At 60.6% G+C, this 16,886-nt stretch overlaps 1 protein-coding gene across 2 annotated transcripts in view; it reads right to left on the bottom strand.

The window, feature by feature from the left end:
- CPNE5 (copine 5) overlaps positions 1 to 15,470 on the bottom strand; it is an 89,055-nt gene extending 73,585 nt beyond the window's left edge. For both annotated transcript variants that reach the window (XM_081093630.1, XM_081093629.1), the window contains exons 1-2: positions 14,938 to 15,470; positions 500 to 540 (exon numbers count right to left, since the gene is read on the bottom strand). In XM_081093630.1, the coding sequence (XP_080949756.1) occupies positions 500 to 540; positions 14,938 to 15,032 (136 nt within the window). In that variant the 5' untranslated portion in view covers positions 15,033 to 15,470. The remainder of the gene's footprint in view (positions 1 to 499; positions 541 to 14,937) is intronic.
- Positions 15,471 to 16,886: the final 1,416 nt, after the last annotated feature.

The following is a 16,886-nucleotide window of genomic DNA, read 5'->3' on the forward strand; positions in this document are numbered from 1 at the left end:
GTCTGGGCATCCTCAGCTTGGAGAAGGGGGCCTAGAACATCCGTGTGCCTGGGAGGAGGGCCCTCCGGGGAGGGGGTCAGGGCCGTTGGCATCTCAGCCTGAGCAAGTGTGCAGCAGGCAGACAGTGGGCATGAGGGGTGACTTGGCGGCAGAGGTGGGGCAGGAGAGCACCTGAAACCCCCGTCACCCCTAGGGCTCAGGGCAGCCTGTCACTGTCACCAGCCCCCTCACCGATAGGCTCGGAGGAGGCCCGTGGCCTGCGTGAGGCCACATACCTGAGTGGCACTTCTCTGGGCTAGAACCCTGGGCTCCAAAATCAGGGCTCGGGGAGGGCCAGCCGCCCAGTCCTTCCTCAGACAGTGTTCGTGAGAGCAGCCTGGACCGGCACCGGGACCCACCACCCTCCGCCACACCTGACGCCCAGCGAGGACGCAGGGGCTGGCCGCTGCCATCGCCACAATGCCGTTGCCACTGTTACTACCGTCAGAGCAGGACTTACGTGGGTCAGACTTGGAAAACATGTCTTTGTCCAAAAGGTTCCTGCAAGAAGGGGAGAGAGGAGGAGTTAGCAGAGCCCCGGAGGGGGCCTGGGGGGTCAGGGCCTCTTGAGGCCCAAAGCCGCCTCCGTTTGTTTGGCTCATTGCAGCCCACAGGGCGAGCAGGGGGGTCCTCGGCTCAGCTGCCTGCGGGTGTGGCTCCCCACCACCCACCCCACCTTTCACACACGCTGGCGCCCTGGGTCCCTCAGCCCCTCGCTCTTGGGCCACATTGCTCTTTGCCCAATGTCTTGGCCTGGAATAGAAGCTCCTCTTACGGCAACTCTGTCTCTCAACAAATAAAATCAAGCTGTCAAAACGCATCCATCCAGGGTCCTATTCTCTCAGGGCCCTACTTACAGCCAGTTGATTCCGCCATCTCCTCTGTGCTGACGGATTAATGAACTATCCCTCCCAGGGATGCAGACCCAGCTGGTCAAGGCCACAGCTGACACACGACCCTGCTAATCAGGTTGAAGGCATTCAGCCAGGTGATGGACCGCGCTGGGGGAGTGAGAGGCCTTTGACAGGTGTGAGCCCTCCTGCCTGCCTCTGTGCACTCAGCTCCGGCTCACGGAGCCGCAGGGGATGGGCCAGGTGTCGGGCCAGGCACTGCGCTAAGTGCTCTGCAGGCAGCAGCTGCCCTCAGGGTCAGTCCTGGGCAGGCATCCTCCCATCTTACAGATGTGGAAGCGGAGGGATCGGGCAAGGGCCTGTCCTGCACATCTGTGTGCGGAGTTCAGTGACCTGCAGCTGGCAGGAAGCAACAGCTCGAACCCTCCAAGCTGTTTCCTCACTTGTACAATGCAGACAAGGGCCAGTCTCCAAGGTGCTGGCTGCCCTGGGCTGCCTCCTCAGCCCTCCCTGGCCCTGCACCCACACATGGTTTCCTCCTGCCGCTCTCCGGGGCCTTCTCTGGTTTGGGGGGCTGCAAACACCAGGAAGTTTTTGCTCCGAGGGCAGCCCTCAACCAATGGCGGGCAGGAGTTGGGACATAAACACTGGCTTCCTCACTCTCCTCCCCACATCCACCCCTGAGGCATGCTCCAGTCTCCCAGAGCCCAGGAAACCTGCTCATACAGAGCCCCCATGCCCCATCCCTGAAGCCCCCCTGCCTGCTGGAGCTGTCCTCCCACCCCCACCCTGCTTTTCACACTGCCCTAACGGTAAGCTCTGACCCCGCCAGCCATCTCAGCCTGTCCCCCCTCCCTCCCAGATGCCCGGGGTCACCTCCCCTGTCTCCTCTCCATTCCCACACTCCCCCAGGGCCTCCGTGCCCCCTGCACCCCTTTCCCAAAGAGGAGAAACACTCAGCACGGGTTTGTGTGGCTTCCTAACAGCCAGCCCCAAATGTCAGAGCTGATGGCCCTGAGGAGGGAGCAGGGGCCCAGGGCAGGGAGTGGCCACTCCCCACAGCAAGCAGTGGGAGAGACAGAAAGGTCTAGAACAGTGGTTCTCAACCTTCTGGCCCCGTGGTCGGCAAACTGCAGCTTGCGAGCCACATGCGGCTCTTTGGCCCCTTGAGTGTGGCTCTTCCACAAATTACCGACTTCTGCACATGGGCCACGAAGTATCAATCCCACTGTACGTGCGTGCCCACACGTGGTATTTTGTGGAAGAGCCACACTCAAGGGGCCAAAGAGCCGCATGTGGCTCGCAAGCTGCAGTTTGCCGAGCCGCAGTTTGCCAACCACTGTTCTGGCCCTTTAAGTACAGTTCCTCTTGTTGTGACCCAACCATAAAATTATTTTCGTTGCTACTTCATAACTGTCATGTTGCTACTGTTATGAATCGTAATGTAAATATCTGATATGCAGGATGGTCTTAGGCGAACCCTGTGAAAGGGTCGTTCAACCGCCAAAGGGGGCGCGACCCACAGGTTGAGAACCACTGGTCTAGAAGCTCTGACCCTGCGTCCGCATCGCCAGAACCACCAGGAGCAACAGCTTGTCTGGGCAACTTGACCCCACACTCAACTCAATGGCCCTGACTTGGGAGCCAAGGCCTACTGACAGACAGACAGACAGACAGCTGTAGTAGCAACCTGGCACGAGCACACGGCATCCCCCGCTGCCTGGGGTGGCCCCAGATTGTGCTCATGAGTCACTCAGCTCCCGTCCTCACAGATTCCCAGAGATGTCTCTGAGAGGGATCCCCAAATCCCCACCCTCCGCTCCAGTCTCTCCCCAGTGGCACACAACCCCTCTGCTGGCCCCACCGCCCCTCCACCAACCTGCTCCCAGCCAGCTGTCACTCTGGCAACCGTCTGACAAAGCCCCCAGCCCTGGCAGTGAGCACCAGAGGAAGTGATACGCGAGGCAGCTCTGAAAGGTAGGTAGCAGGGGCTACAGGTCAGAGACCACTACAGATGCTCACCCCACCGAGGCGGGCGGGCCTGTCCCCGGGCTGACCTTGCCCCCCTGCAGTGTGCTGGGCTAGGAGGCAGGAGCGTCCCTCTTGATTTAAACCAGAGACACCATGCCTTAGCCCCGAAGAGGGCTCCACGGTGGTGGAACCCGGGGCAGGGTGAGGAGTGGGAAAGTGAGAAGGGGGCTGGGGCCGGGACTTCTCTCCCGGAGCGCGTGCTGAGGTTCCTCTTTGAATGCTGTCATGAAGCTCTGTCTCTTATATAAAAGGCTTGTGGCCGTCAGGCCTTCAAGACCAAACGAGCAGCAGCAGCTCTCTGTGGGGGGGGGGGGGGGGGGGGGGGGCGGGGCAGGGCGGGGCATAAGCTACTAGTGGTGGAGCCGCAGAAGGCGGGGCAGCGAGCTACTAGCAGCGATGGGCGAGGCAGCCACCTGAGCTACTTGCGCATGATTTCGTGCGCACTGGGCCTCTAGTAATTATGTAAAACCCTAGAATAGTCCAGCTGGAAGGGGTGCAGTGGTCGACTTTTCCAGTCCCTCTATAAATCAGGAATGTAGGCTCAGAGAGAGGCCAAGTGGCTTCTCCAAGGCCTGGGTCCCCTCTGAGTCTGGTCTGGAACCCAGATGTAGTCATGTCTAGGCTAGTAAGAAAGACAGTGAGATCCTGGATCTCAGCCTAGGGGAGGGGGGGCAGGGGGGCGGGGAGAGAGAGCACCTTATCTTCAAAGAGGAGAAGTAGATGGGCTCTGCCCACCCTCCCAGCTGGGTGAGAAGCACACAGCTGGGCTAAGAAATAGGATCCAGCCACCCAGCTTTGGTGGCTCCCTGCCCAGTGACCTCAGGCCTCTCACTGCACCCTGGGCCACGCAGCCAAGAGTAATGCCAAGCTCTGCCCTCCACGCTGCTGAGGTCATCCTTCCAGACCCACTCCTATCCTTCCTGCTCGCCGGAGCCTGTCCTGGGGTGTCCCCTGCGCATGACCAGCAGCCGGCTCCTCTCCTGCCCTGAGCTCTCTGGCTGTGGTGTGCAGCCTCTGGCTGGGACTCAGCACGCCCCGGGCTGCACAGCAGGGCTCATCTGCCTCTCCCGGGCCAGCCCAGCCCCGACACAGAGCAGGGGCCTGGCAAACGGGGTGGATGAAGGCAGGCCACAGCCAGATGGGTGAGCGAGGCCCTTGTCTCCTGACCGGTGAGGCTCCTGGCCATGCGCAGGGGAGCCCCAATGCTTCCTCTTAGCTCAAGAGCCTAATGGTTAAGTGCATGGGCTGCAGCCAGACATGCTGGGTCCACATCCCAGATCTGGACAAGTTCCTTGCCTTCCTGTGCCTCGGTTTCCCCATCTGTAAAGTGGGGCTAAAAGCAGTTCCTCCCTCAGGACAGCTGTGGGCAGTGAGGCTTGTCCGATGTCAGTCATGCTGGGCCAGGAGCTGAGCAGAGCGGTCACGCCCATGTGGGTGCTCGGGCTCACTTGGGGACCAAGGAGAGACAGGACGGCTGACAGAGCCACCTCCACCTCACCAGCCCCAGGAGCCCCAATGTGCACACACAGTCCCGGCCCCCTGTGCAGTGGCTGGAGTGCCCCACTGGCTGGGACCACCCCGTCACCCCAGCCTCGGGCGTCCCCTTGGCCTCTCTTTCTGGGGGACCCTCCAGCCCTCTGTGACCCCTCACCTCATCCACACCGTCCGCCAATGGGCCTCTCACTTCTTGGGCCTCCTCCCTCTCCCACTATCAGAAGGCAGATTCTTGGGCCCATTCCTGGAGTCTGATTGTGTAGGTCTGGGCAGGGCCTCAGAAGCCATGTTTAAATAAGACACACGCACACACACACATGCACACATCCACATGTGCATGCGCATGCACACACGCACACACATGCACACATGCACATACGCACACACATCCACATGCACACACGCACACGCATGCACACACATGCACATGCGCACGCACTCGGTCCCGATAACCAGTCCAGATACCACACGTCAGGACTCTTGGTCTTTGGGCCTCGGTTTCCCCACGGCAACAACACCCTCCTCTCACACGAGCCTCCCCTGATCCACGGGGGCCCCTGAGGCTCAGGGAGGGGGAGGGACGTGCCCACAGGCAGCGGCAGTGAGAAGCTGGGGGGGGGCACCAGGCTCTCCACCCAGGCAGGCCCCGGGCACAGGGCCCCGGGCACAGGGCCCCGGGCACAGGCAGACCCCGAGCGCGTTTTCTCCACCTTCGGCCCCTGGGAGCTCAAAGAGACATTGTCCAACAGGCAAATGTATTTCCCCCAAAGAGCATGAAACCCGCAGCTGTCCGCTCGCAGCCTGGAAATTGGCTTCTTTTGTTCCTCAGATCAAGGCCAGGGAAGCAGCGCTGGGCCCGGCCTCTCTGCTCTCCTGCAGGAAGCCCTTCCAGGGCCTGGAGCGAGGACCCGGCTGCCTGCGAGGTCACAGTCCCAGCAAAGGGAGCGGCCGGAGAGGCGGGTGCCAGGGAGGGACCTGTGTGCCACCCTCCCCTCCGGGACATCCGAAATGTTGAGAGTAGGAGCGAACAGAGAGGGGAAGAGAGTCCTGTCCTCAGGGAGCCCCAGTCTGAGGGGACACGGCCCTGTCCTCAGGGAGCCCCAGTCTGAGGGGGACACAGCCCTGTCCTCAGGGAGCCCCAGTCTGAGGGGACACAGCCCTGTGTTCAGGGAGCCCCAGTCTGAGGGGAGACACCCCTGCCCTCAGGGAGCCCCGTCGGAGACCCATTTGCTCCTGGGCTGAGTGGCGGGGACCATCGCACATCCCTGTGTGTGTCTGCGGCCCCCCGCGGGATGCTGAGCAGGGCCCCTGGCTCCCACAAGAAGAGCGCAGCTCCCGGCCACAGGTGGATCCTTAACAGGGTGCGTGGGCCCCTGACACTGTAAGCACAGCGCGGCAGACGGGTGCCGCTGGGTGCGTTCTTTTTGGAGGGCTTTCGTCATATTCCCAACAAGGTTCCTCAGGCTAGACAATTAAGAAAACATGTTTATCTTCTTCCCAACGGCCCCCCTCAGCACCCCGCCAACCGCCGAGAAGAGGTGGGGATGCTGAGAGCACAGACTTGCAGCCTCAGGCTGGGCCCCAAACCCGGCCCTGCCCATTACTAGCTGTAAGGACCTCCCTCGATCCTCTGTGCCTCGGTATCCCCATCTGTAAAGCGGGGGAATAACAGTCCTCTCCTAGGGGTTTTCTGAGAAGAGAGTTCATGTTTGCGAAAGAGCTGGAGCAGCATCCCGCTCACAGGAAGTCTCGCTAAAGGCCCACGGGGACCAAGTGGCGTCTAGAGATGCCCATGTGCTCCCCCTGCCCCCTAAGCCGGGCTGGTGCAGGTGCCCATGCCCACATGCCCAGCTGGCGGTGCCGCCTTCCTGCTGACTGAGCGGACGGGACAGGTGAGCCAGGAGGCCCACAGAGACCCCCTGAGCCTGAGGGGCCCACAAGCAACACCCCATTCCTCTATGGAGCAGTCCAACACCAAGCATCTGGCCAGCCCCCACGGCAGGCAAAGAGGATGGCAGAGGCAGGACCTAACCTGCACCAAATCCTCTGCTGGGCACGTGATCTGGGACCCCCTATTCACCCTGCACACCAGTGCCAGGAGGCAGATGTCACCCCTGCTACAGGCAAGACATTTGGGGCTGAGTCGTGCCCAGTTCACCCAGCTTGCCAGGCACCACGGATGGAACTCTGAAGCCCAAGGCCATTTGGGGAGCGTCCGTGTTGCCAAGCCCAGGCCTCCCCCGGCCCCCCGGCCAGCAGTGCTCCTCACTTCCCCTCTCCTGCCCCGGCCTCCTCAGGGCTGCTCCCAAGGAAGAGAACCAGAACCGGAGGCTCCCACCTCCTCCCGCCGCCCCACCCCCACCCCCGCTCCTGTCCTCGCAGGCAGGCGTCCGAGGCAAGGCTCTGAGGGAGCGGGAGGAGAGGGCCCTTGGCAGCCACCCCCTGGCACTGGCCCATCTCCCCTTTCAGATCCCGCCCTCACGTACGCTCTGTCTCCCTGCCAAGTCTCCGCACCAAGGTCCAAAAGGCAATTTCCCCGTGGCTTGGCGAGCGCTCCTTCCCGGGCTATCTGCATTTCTATAATTATTAATTATTGTCGTAATTGTCCCTCCCGTGCTGCATGACCAAGGAGGCCTCAGGCACAGCCACGCTGCAGCCTCCGGGGCCACGTGGTGACTCGGTGCGCCTGGGCGAGGGGCTCGGCCTCAGGCTCCTCACCTGTACTGGGGTCACCTACCCGCCCCGCGCAGCTGTGGGGGAGCCAAGCGTTTAAAACAGAAATATAGGGAGTGTGCGCGATTCCTCTCCCGGTCCCACTCATCACGTCTTTAAGGTTTCTACTTCCAAAGCGCACCCCAAATCCGCCCACTCTTCCTCCCCCACAGCACCGTGGTCTCTCACCTGGACGCTCCAGAGGCCTCCTGCCTCGCCCTGTGCTTCAATCCCTGCCCCCCCTCCCTCCACCGGTCAATTCCCTGAGGCTACCCAGAGGACATCTTTAGAAGGCCCATCAGACCACATTACTCCTGTTTAACCCCGCCCCAAACGGAATAATAACAATTGTTCTATTATTATTAGGATAATAAACCAAACTCCTTAGTATGGATCTGCACCCCCCATTTCCGCTCTGACCTCGTCCTCTTCCACTCCTCTCTGGGGAGTCACACTGCTCCAGCCACACTACCCTCCTGCAGTTTTACAAGGATGCCAAGGTCTTTGCTGCCACTGGGCCTTTGCACTTGCTTTCTCTCTATCTGAACCACCCTCGCTCCAGATCCTCCTCCAGGTGGCTGTCTCACCCACTGGCTCAGTGTCACCTGCCCATCCTGTCTAAAGCATCCCCAACAACCACAAACTTATTTGCAGAGCACTTATCCCTATCAGACATTATTTCATAAGAAATGTATATATCCTGGCTGGTGTGGTACCTGAAGGTCCCAATAGGATATGAGCATCAACCTATGAATAGGTTTGAGCATCAACCTATGAACCAGGAGGTTACGGTTCGATTCCTGTCAGGGCACATGCCCGGGTTGCAGGCTCAATCCCCAGTGGGGGGCGTGCAGGAGGCAGCCATTAGTGATTCTTTTTCCTCATTGATGTTTCTCGCTCTCTTTCTCTCTCCTCTCTTTCTCTCTCTCTCTCTCTCTCTCTCTCTCTCTCTCTCTCTCTCTCCCTTCTTCTCTGAAATCAATAAAAATATTTATTAAATGTGTGTATTTGCTTATATTCCCCACCACCAACGCCAATGTGAGTTCTGACAGGAGAGAGCTTGTCTATCTTGTTCACACTATATCCTCAGTACTTTGAACTGTGCTCGGCACAGAGAAGCCTCTCAGTAGCAAATGAGGATTCGTATCAATTATCGAAAGAATGGATGTGTCAGTAGCGATCAGTTATTGCTACCCATCATCGTTATTGAGTTTAGTGAGCACATTCCACTTTATACAGGACTTCACAAACACAATCTCTGTTGTCTTCATAACAATCCTACAGGAAGTTAACAGGACCAGTATTTCCCCCATTTTACAGATGGAGAGACTGAGGTAGAGAACTTAAACGACCAGGCCGAGGTTCCAGAGAAGGTAAATGAGGAAATTGCATTGACTTCCAGTGTCCTGCCCAGAATTCTTCAGGCCCGAAGGGCATAAAGCTATCCTATTGGCACCTTCAGGCACTACGGCTAGGCCAGCAGAGGTGAGTAACATCAGGGGACAGAGGCCCCTTGCAATGTTTTGAAATCCCACTAAGTCACTTTTTCTTGCCCAGGAAACTGGCAGGAAGAGAGGTAGTCAGGGTTCCAGCTAAGCTGAGCTGGATCATCCGGCATCGGTCACCTAACACTGGCTTCCACTGACTGCAGGGAAATCCAAGGAGCCAGTCCCAGAGGCCCCCTAGGCCCCTGAACCCCAGGAGCCCAAGCAGCCTGTGAGTCACGTGGACCACCTCCTTGTGGCAGAGTCCATGGCTGTCAGCAGCAGCATTCCTCTCTCCTCCTGCTAACAGAACCCCCATCGCTTCAGGTATTGTGTACTTCCCCCCCGGTACCCCCCGCCAGTTTATATATTAAAACACTAACCCCCAATGAGATGGTGTTTGGAGATGAGCCTTTGGAAGGTAATTAGGGTTATTTGAGGTCGTAGGGTGGGATTACGATGGGATTAGTGCCCTTAAAAAGACACACTGGAGAGCGGAGAGCGTGCTGTCCCTACTCTCTCTGCCATGTGAGAACACAGCAGGAAGGCGGCCACCTGAGGCCAGGAAGAGCATGTTCCCCAGGACCCAAGCGTGCTGGCGACCCAGCCCACTGTCTTGGACGTCCGTTCGCAGATTTGTGATAAATACATTTCTGTTGTTTGAGCCACCCCATCTATGGCATTTTGTTATGGCAGCCCGAGCTGACTAATATACTCGTCTAGGGGTGTCCATGAGACCCAGCTTTGGCCACGGAAATGGAAGGGGAAGTCTGCTGAGATATTTTGGGAGGGACTGTGCTTCCCAGATCAAAAGAACTTTTCAAAGAGAGGCCTTTGGCCCGATGTCTTGCTTCCTGTCTTTGGATGTGGCTGTGATGCCTGGGACAGGCAGCCTTTTTGCAATAATGAGGCACAGCAGTTGGATAATGGCCGAGTACAAAGACAGCTGGGTCCTTGCTGGCAAAGTGAGCTAACAAACCATCAGATAACCTCCCTCCAGACTCACTGTGATCTGAGCAAAATAAATGTACTCAGGGTTTGAATCACTATTAAACTTCCTGTTACCTACAGCCTACGTATTCCTAACCGAACCTGACTCCTCTGTGCCCTGTGGCTTTACAGCCTTCTCCTCACCTCCTCCCGCCCTCTCTTCCCAATGGCAGGCCATCTCCAGCGCTGGTCGTGGTTCTGAGCAGGGAGGTCTGAGGGCTGGGGAAGGCGAGTGTCGGGTGCCTGGAAGGCAGGCTGCCACCCCGTGACTCTCCGGTCTCTGCTCCTCGGAGATCCTCCAGGTCTAGGTTTGTGTCCCAGAGCCAGAGGCATTCTTGAGCAAGAAAAAACTCTCCCAACCCTGGAAAGAAAACACCTAATTCTTGGTCACATGGTTGGGACCCAGGCCCCTACCATGGTCCTCTTGGAGACCCCATTCCAGCCGTGAAGCTGTGAGATTTGAGGAAACTGAATTTGCACGCCCCTTTCTGAAACATACTAAATGTGTAACCCCAGCAGGTGCCTTTATCCCTCTAAGCCCTGGTTTCCCAATCAGCAAAAAGGGAACTGCTAGCGACCTCACAGGATTGCCGTAAGACTAGGAAGATACATAGCGAGGTAGGGAGGGGTCTAAGGCGGCCCTAGACTCCGGCCCCTGTGCACAAGCCTGCTCAGCCCCCTCCCCTGAGTGCGGGTGGGGCCTGGGAGTAGGATGGGGTCCGCACTCCTGTGACTACTGTTACCTCATCTAAGACTGTCCAGCGGACGGGGGAGGACCCTCTGCAGGCTTCAAAGAATAAGCTGTCCTGCTAGGAGCTGCGGGTGGCCCCCCGGGAGCTAAGCGCCACTCGGATCCAACAGTCAGCAAGAAAACAGGACTTTAATCTCCCAGCTGCAAGACACTGCGTTCTGCCCACAACCTAAATGAGCGCGGCGTGGACGCCCAGCCTCGGAGGAGATCACAGCCCCTGCGGGTGCCTGGTCTTAGAGACCCTGAGAGAGGAGCAGTGAGGTATGGGCTCTCACCCAGAGACACAGAGATAACAGATGGCTGTTGCTTTAAGCCGCTAGGTCTGTGGCAACTTGTTACACAGGAATTGAAAACCAGTATAATAATCGTAGTTTGGACCAAATGGCTGTTTGAGTGGGTCAACACAGTTGAGCACAGGCAATTGCACGTGGCACAGACTCATACAGACGTGAGGTGCCTGGCACGTAGTAAGTGCTCAGCAAACCCAGTTACTATTCCCCGGCTCCACTGGAGAATGCCTGGGCTACTCAACGGCTGACGACCTCCTTTTCCTAGCACTGGCTTTGACAGCTGCCCCTGCCCCCAGGCCCTCCTGCCCCAAAGCCACCCTCCCTGCCGGTCAGACGGGAGCCTTCGGAGCCCATTCACCGCCTTCTGAGAGGCCCAGGGACAGCTCCTGAGCCGACTGCCGCTCCTGCCCCCAGCAGCAAAACACCAGCCCAAACAGACAGCAGAAAACCGCTGGGGCAGAGGCAGCCGCTGCTCACCGGCCCCACGCCAGCCTCTGGACTCCACCCCCTGCCTTCCCTGGGGGCCTGGGAGCCCCACCGCTGAAATGTGCTGTGCTTCTCCCACCGGACCCTGCGGAAGTGCAAAGGTTTCCTGTTACATAAAAAATGCAAATCGCTCTTTTCTAACCAGCAGGCTGGTCCTGGTCGCTGCGGCAGATGACGCACAGAAACCAGAAAAGCAGTGTGGCCCGTGGGGCATGGGACGCTGGACAGGTGAGTTTCGATTGGGTCTGCAGGGAGGCTAACGAGGGCAGGAAAGGTCTGGAAAAGACCACCAGAGGAGAGAGAAGCTGTGGCTCACACTTCCTACGACGCCTGCTGGTATTGGGTTCCATACACCATCTACCCTACTCACTCAGAATCCCTAAATGGCAAATAGATGTCAATAAAGCTGGGAGAGGGGAAGAATCTCTACGTGGACCAGATCTCCGGGACCCCCACAGACCCTGGGACTCGGCTAGAGAGCCTGGGTTTTATTTACTTTCAGGTGTCAAGTAATAGGCGACACAAATTACCCTTCCTGGGCCAATCCTCCGATGATAAGGGTTACTGTGCTTCCTTTAGAGATAAGGACGCGGGGGCTCGGGAGTTCACCCGATGTCACGGGGAGAGAACTGGGATCTGGACCCAGGTGGACAGATCCCACAGCCCATGTTCTTAGCCCCTGAGCCAAACAGCCGGGCACTTTATAATCTGTGGCCCTAAGTTCACCGAAGCTGGTAAGAAACAATTACTTGGGTATGGACTTGGTTTCGCCGGAGAGATACCCTACCGACAGAGGGGGCCCGAACATCACCCCACAGCGTGACCCGCCTTCCGCGGAGGCCTGCTTGGCCTCTGCTGTGGTCCTGGGCTGCGGCGCAGACGTGCCCCTGTACCAGGCACTTTGCTTGGCTGGGAGTGGCCAGGGGCGGCATGGCAGGGGTTGGGGTCCTACCCCGGGCAGGAACAGGAGCTCCTAGAACTGTGGGAGGTGGCAGGGACCTTCCTAAGGAGCAGAGAGGAGAAGGAACCGGCCCGCGGATGCTAGATTCCAGTTCCCTGAGACACTGGCCTCCCTCGACCTCAGCAGCTCCTTCTGAAGCCCCCTGGAGTTCTCACCCCACCAGCCCCTCTGCCTGCCCTACTGTTCCCTGCCCACCAGCAGGTGTCACCTAGATGCCCAGGACAGGGGTACCCCATAGCCTCCTCCTGGGGCCCAGTGAGTGTGGACCTTGAGGTGCAGGGAGCAGGACTTGACTCCCATTCACTGGAGACTACGAAGTACAGAATATACTGGAGAGCCATTCTGTGCAGCTCTCCCTCCTCCCCATCCTCCTCCTTTTCTCCCTGCCCCCCTCTCCTCCCCCCACCTCCTCTTTCTTCTAGAGCCTGGAGAGCTGGACCTGGTTGAGGGAAAGAGATGATTTACAATTTCAAGCTCACCTATATTGCTTTCCTCCTCCCCTCTGTTCAGGTGACTCCCCCGCTCCTCACGCCTTCCTACCAAAACCCACTTTGCACCCTCTGGCTTTCAGATCAGGAACAGGGCCTGGGCAGGCCCTCCTCAGGCCGGTAGACCATGTGTCCTGAGAAGGAGTGGACACAAGGGTTGATCCCAGAACCACATCCCCCAAGATCGCAAATGCATCCCTAGGTACCTTTTAGGCAAAAGGTCTGACACCTCTACTTGGAGAGGGCAAGCAGGAGGGGCCAAGCACTACTGCCTCGCTGTCATCACTGTAGCTACTTATTTAGCACCAACTGTGGCCAAGTAAGTGCCAAGCAGTGTGTTGGGCACTTCACCGTCCTCTATTCCTGTAAGTTAATTCCTCCAACAGTATGCGGCGAGGACCTGCTACGACATGCCAGCCACTCTTCCAGCACGTGAGCTACTCGGCAAAGGAGGCTTCTCACTGTTTGCACTTGGCAAACGGAGGAAACCTAGGCTACAGGCAGCCCCAACGGCGGAGCAGATTCCATGCCAACGTGTCTGACTCCAAAGCCACGGTGCCGCTGCCCGCTGCCTCCTCTCCTCTGCTCTCCCCTGGAGCAGAGGACCCGTGGGTCTGAGTCAGGGTGGGGATCTCTGCCCTCCAGTGCTCAGACAGTGACTCTGGGGCAGGAGGATGAAGTCCACACCTGAGGTGTCTTCAGAGGCTGAGTGCTCAGGATGCGAGCGACCCCATGGCCCAAGCTGAGGACCCAGGGCCCAGGGGACACGGAAGACAGTGATGAGGGCTGCGTGTCTCGTGGCTGGAAGTGGAGGCGGGAGGCCAGGCTTTTTCAGGATGCGGGGCATGAACCGGCTGAGGTGACGGAGGGGTGAGCTCTGGGTGGGGAATGGATTGTTCCTGGGCTTGGAGGCGGGAGGATCTGGAGACAGCGCTGACACAGGCATGACTGAAGGCTGGAGGGGAGTCAGGCACAGGGAGGGTGACCTGCTGGAAAGGGAGGGCGGGCTGTGGCAGCTGTCGGTGGCTGAGGAGGTGAGCCTGAAGCTAATGGGCCATCAGGATTCTCCCAGAAGAGTAACTGGCAAAATGCAAATGGCGCTGGAGACGGTCTGAGCGCACTGTGTGTGGGACCACGGGAGAGACATACGGGAGTCATCAGGGGAGCTTGGCACAGGGGGGCAGCTGTGTTCCACATCAACCCTCACTCACCATCCTCACCAACCTCAACTCCCCGCCCCCAATCCTTCTCTTGACATGCCAGCTCAGGCCCTCTGGCTCCATCTCTACCTCCCCACTGCCTGGAATACAGGGGTGGGGGCCATGAGGGTGGGTAAAAGGTCTGACCACAGAGGGGCCCTAAGAAGATGGGGTGGGGGATTTGGGACAAGGGAAAAGCCAGGACTCAATCAAGTCATGGGGGGCAGGGAGAGTGGCATCTCAGGGGACCTCAAGGCGGGCTATGCCTGGGCCGGTGCCCCTCACAGTGGCAGCAAGGCAGTGGCTCGAGGCCAGCCACAGGGTGACTGCACTAGGAAGAAGCCCCCCCATCTCCACCGCACCCCCTCACTGCCTGGGGGAGCCTTCCCCTCACAGGAGAACCTGGCAGAGACCAGCTCTGAGATGGAGAAGTTACCCCAAAGCCTGTGTGAGGACTTTGGGGTAGGAGCCCCCCAAAACACGTCCCCCCCTGCTGGACTCTAAATCACACATCCAATGCTATAGCCCTTTGGCCCAAGATTTCGTACCCAAGTTATTGTTTTTTTAATGTCCCACTGAAACTGTCGTCAGCAGCCACACCTCTGTGACGTGGGGGGGGGGGGGAGGGGGGTGGTGGTGGGGGGGGGGGAGTCACTGGGATTCTTCTCCGGGAGTCAGTGTGGTTGCTGGAGGTGAAGAAAGGCCTAGCAGCCTGGGTCGCAGGCGGTGGGTGGGCGGGGGAGGGCAGGGGAGGGAGTAGGGGCAGAAGAGAGGAAAGGAGGCCAGAGGCAGGGGCTGGGCCGCCTGGGAGGTTGGCAGACCTCTCTCTTCTAGATTTGGGGAGGAGTTGCTCAGAGATGACCTGCTCAAAGACCCCGGAACAGCCTGCCACCCGTTCCCTCTCCCCCTCCGGCGCGGACCCCTGTTCCTGCGTCTTCACGTCTCCACGCAGCAACAGCCCAGAGCGCAAACTTTCAGGAACACGACCCCAAGCCTGGCTTCCATTCCACGTCGCCACCGCGGCTGGGCCGGGCTCTCGCCGGACAGGACGGGGCTGGGGAGGAGGGGGCATCCCCGAGGCGAGGAACGCGGACCACGGACCACGGGCTCCGTCCGGGTCCAGGGGCGGGACAGGGGGACCCCGCCAGGCGGGAGGCTCACCTGCAGGACACGGTGATCTCCACCTTGGTGGCCGGGATGCTGCCCGCCAAGGAGTCGAACTCGCTCAGCGACGTCATGTCCTCGGGCTGCTCCATTGCCCACCGGCCCCCCCACCCCCTCCGCCCCAAACTGGTCAGACCCTGCGCGCTGCGCGCTTCCCGGGAGCAACTGAAACCCCGGGCTCTGCCCAACTACGGAGCCGGAGCCGGAGCCGGAGCCGAGGCTGGCGGCAAAGGAGGAGAAGAGAGGAGCGCGAAGAGGGGGCGTGGGAAGTGAGAGAGGGAAGGGGGCGGAGGGAGCGGGGGCCGCGGACCCGGGAGGGGCGAGGGGGCCGGGACAAAGAGGCTGGGGGCGCCGCGGGGTGGGGTGAGGTGCCCAGGGAACTGGGGCGCAGCGGGGTGAGGCGCAGGGGCGCGGGGCGAGGGCGCCGGGAGGGGCGCGTGCAGCCTGGGGCGGGGGCAGAAGGGGTGCAGGAGAGAGAGGGGCGTGGGGGCCGGTGGGGCGCGGGCGGGGGTGGCCGGGCGCGGGCGGCGTGGAGCCCGGGGCGCCGGAGCGGACCGCCTCTGGCTGGGTCCAGCGCGGGCGGCGGCGGGGCTGGGGACGCGGCGGCGAGCGCACCCCCTCGGCCCCAGCTCCGGCTGCGGGGCGCCCGGGCTGCGGGAAAATCAAATCTGCCCGAGCCGCCGCCTCCCGCCCCGCGCCGGGCTGCCGGGGCGGGGAGCGCCGGAGGGGGCTCCCGCAGGGGCCGGGGCGGGGCCGGGGCGGGGTCGGGGCGGGGTCTGCGCGCGGGGCCGTGTCGGTGTGAGCGTGTCCGTGTGCGCGCGTGGCGGGCGTGGGGACGCGGCTCCAGATGCTGGGCGCCTGGGGGTGACAGCCCGAGACGGTCCTGGCGGTGCGCGTCTCCATCTGCGCCGCCCCACCTCCACCCCCTCGGGGGCTCCACCCACGGGGCAGGGGAGGAGGGTGAACCGCGGGGCACCTGTTTGAGGAGGGGCTGCACGAGGCGCGCGGGGAGGGGGGGTATGTGCAAAGAGACCAGGGAGGTGGGGAGCTCTCTGCCTCTCCTGGGGAGGGTATAGGGGTGCCCCGAGCCCGAGGAGCCGCCTCGTTTTCTAGTGAGGGCGGTAGGCCTAGGAGGGGTCGGTGCCCGGCTGCGCCCCCCTCGCCCCTTGCCCCCTTCCCCACCACTAAGCCACGCGCCAGCGCCCTCCCCACCCCTGGCCGGTGGTGACCACAGGCTGAGCCGCCCCGGGTCTAGAAGCTTCCTCACCAGATTGCAGGCGGGGGTGGGGGTTGGGCGGGGGGGAACGGGTCGTAGGCGCCGCCTGTGGACCGGCTCTGACCCCTGCCCTGGGAGCGCCGGGCGCGGCGGCACCGCTCAGCACCCCCTCCCCCGGCCCGGCTCTCCCTGCCCCGACTGGGTCCCTGGGTCGCAGCGCTGTGGCCATGCCCGGGGCTGAGCTCCTGGACGGTCTCCAGAAGAAGCCCTCGCAGCCCCTCCGCAGCGGGGCCTGGGCTTTGCAGAGATGGAGAGGCCTCCTCCGCGACCACCGGGCATGGAGCGCTTGGCCCCACGCCCTCTGTGCGGGGCAGGGCAGCTGCTGGGGAGTCCAGGAGACCAGGCTGGGCCCCGAAAGGCCTTGGCTTTGGCAGCAGGGCCTTAACTGGTTCGTGGAGATTCTGTTTGAAGTCACTTCCCCCAACATCAGATACAAAGTCAGACGTACACATAAGAAGACTTTCCTCGGCCTGGGTTAAGTGTTTTCCTTCGCATGGCACGTTGTCGGCTGGACTCAGTTCAGCCACCTGCACCGACAGCGAGGGGCAGAGGCCTGGCATTCCCAGGGCAGTGGGCACAGCTGGGTGCGAAGGCCCCGCTGCGGTTTGGGCCTGAGGCCCTCTCTACCTGGGGAATAATTTGAGCCTTTTCCTGAGGGATACGAACTGGG

The sequence above is a fragment of the Myotis nattereri genome (genome assembly GCF_964212035.1).
Source record: "Myotis nattereri genome assembly, chromosome: 6".
In the NCBI taxonomy this organism is placed as follows: domain Eukaryota; kingdom Metazoa; phylum Chordata; class Mammalia; order Chiroptera; family Vespertilionidae; genus Myotis; species Myotis nattereri.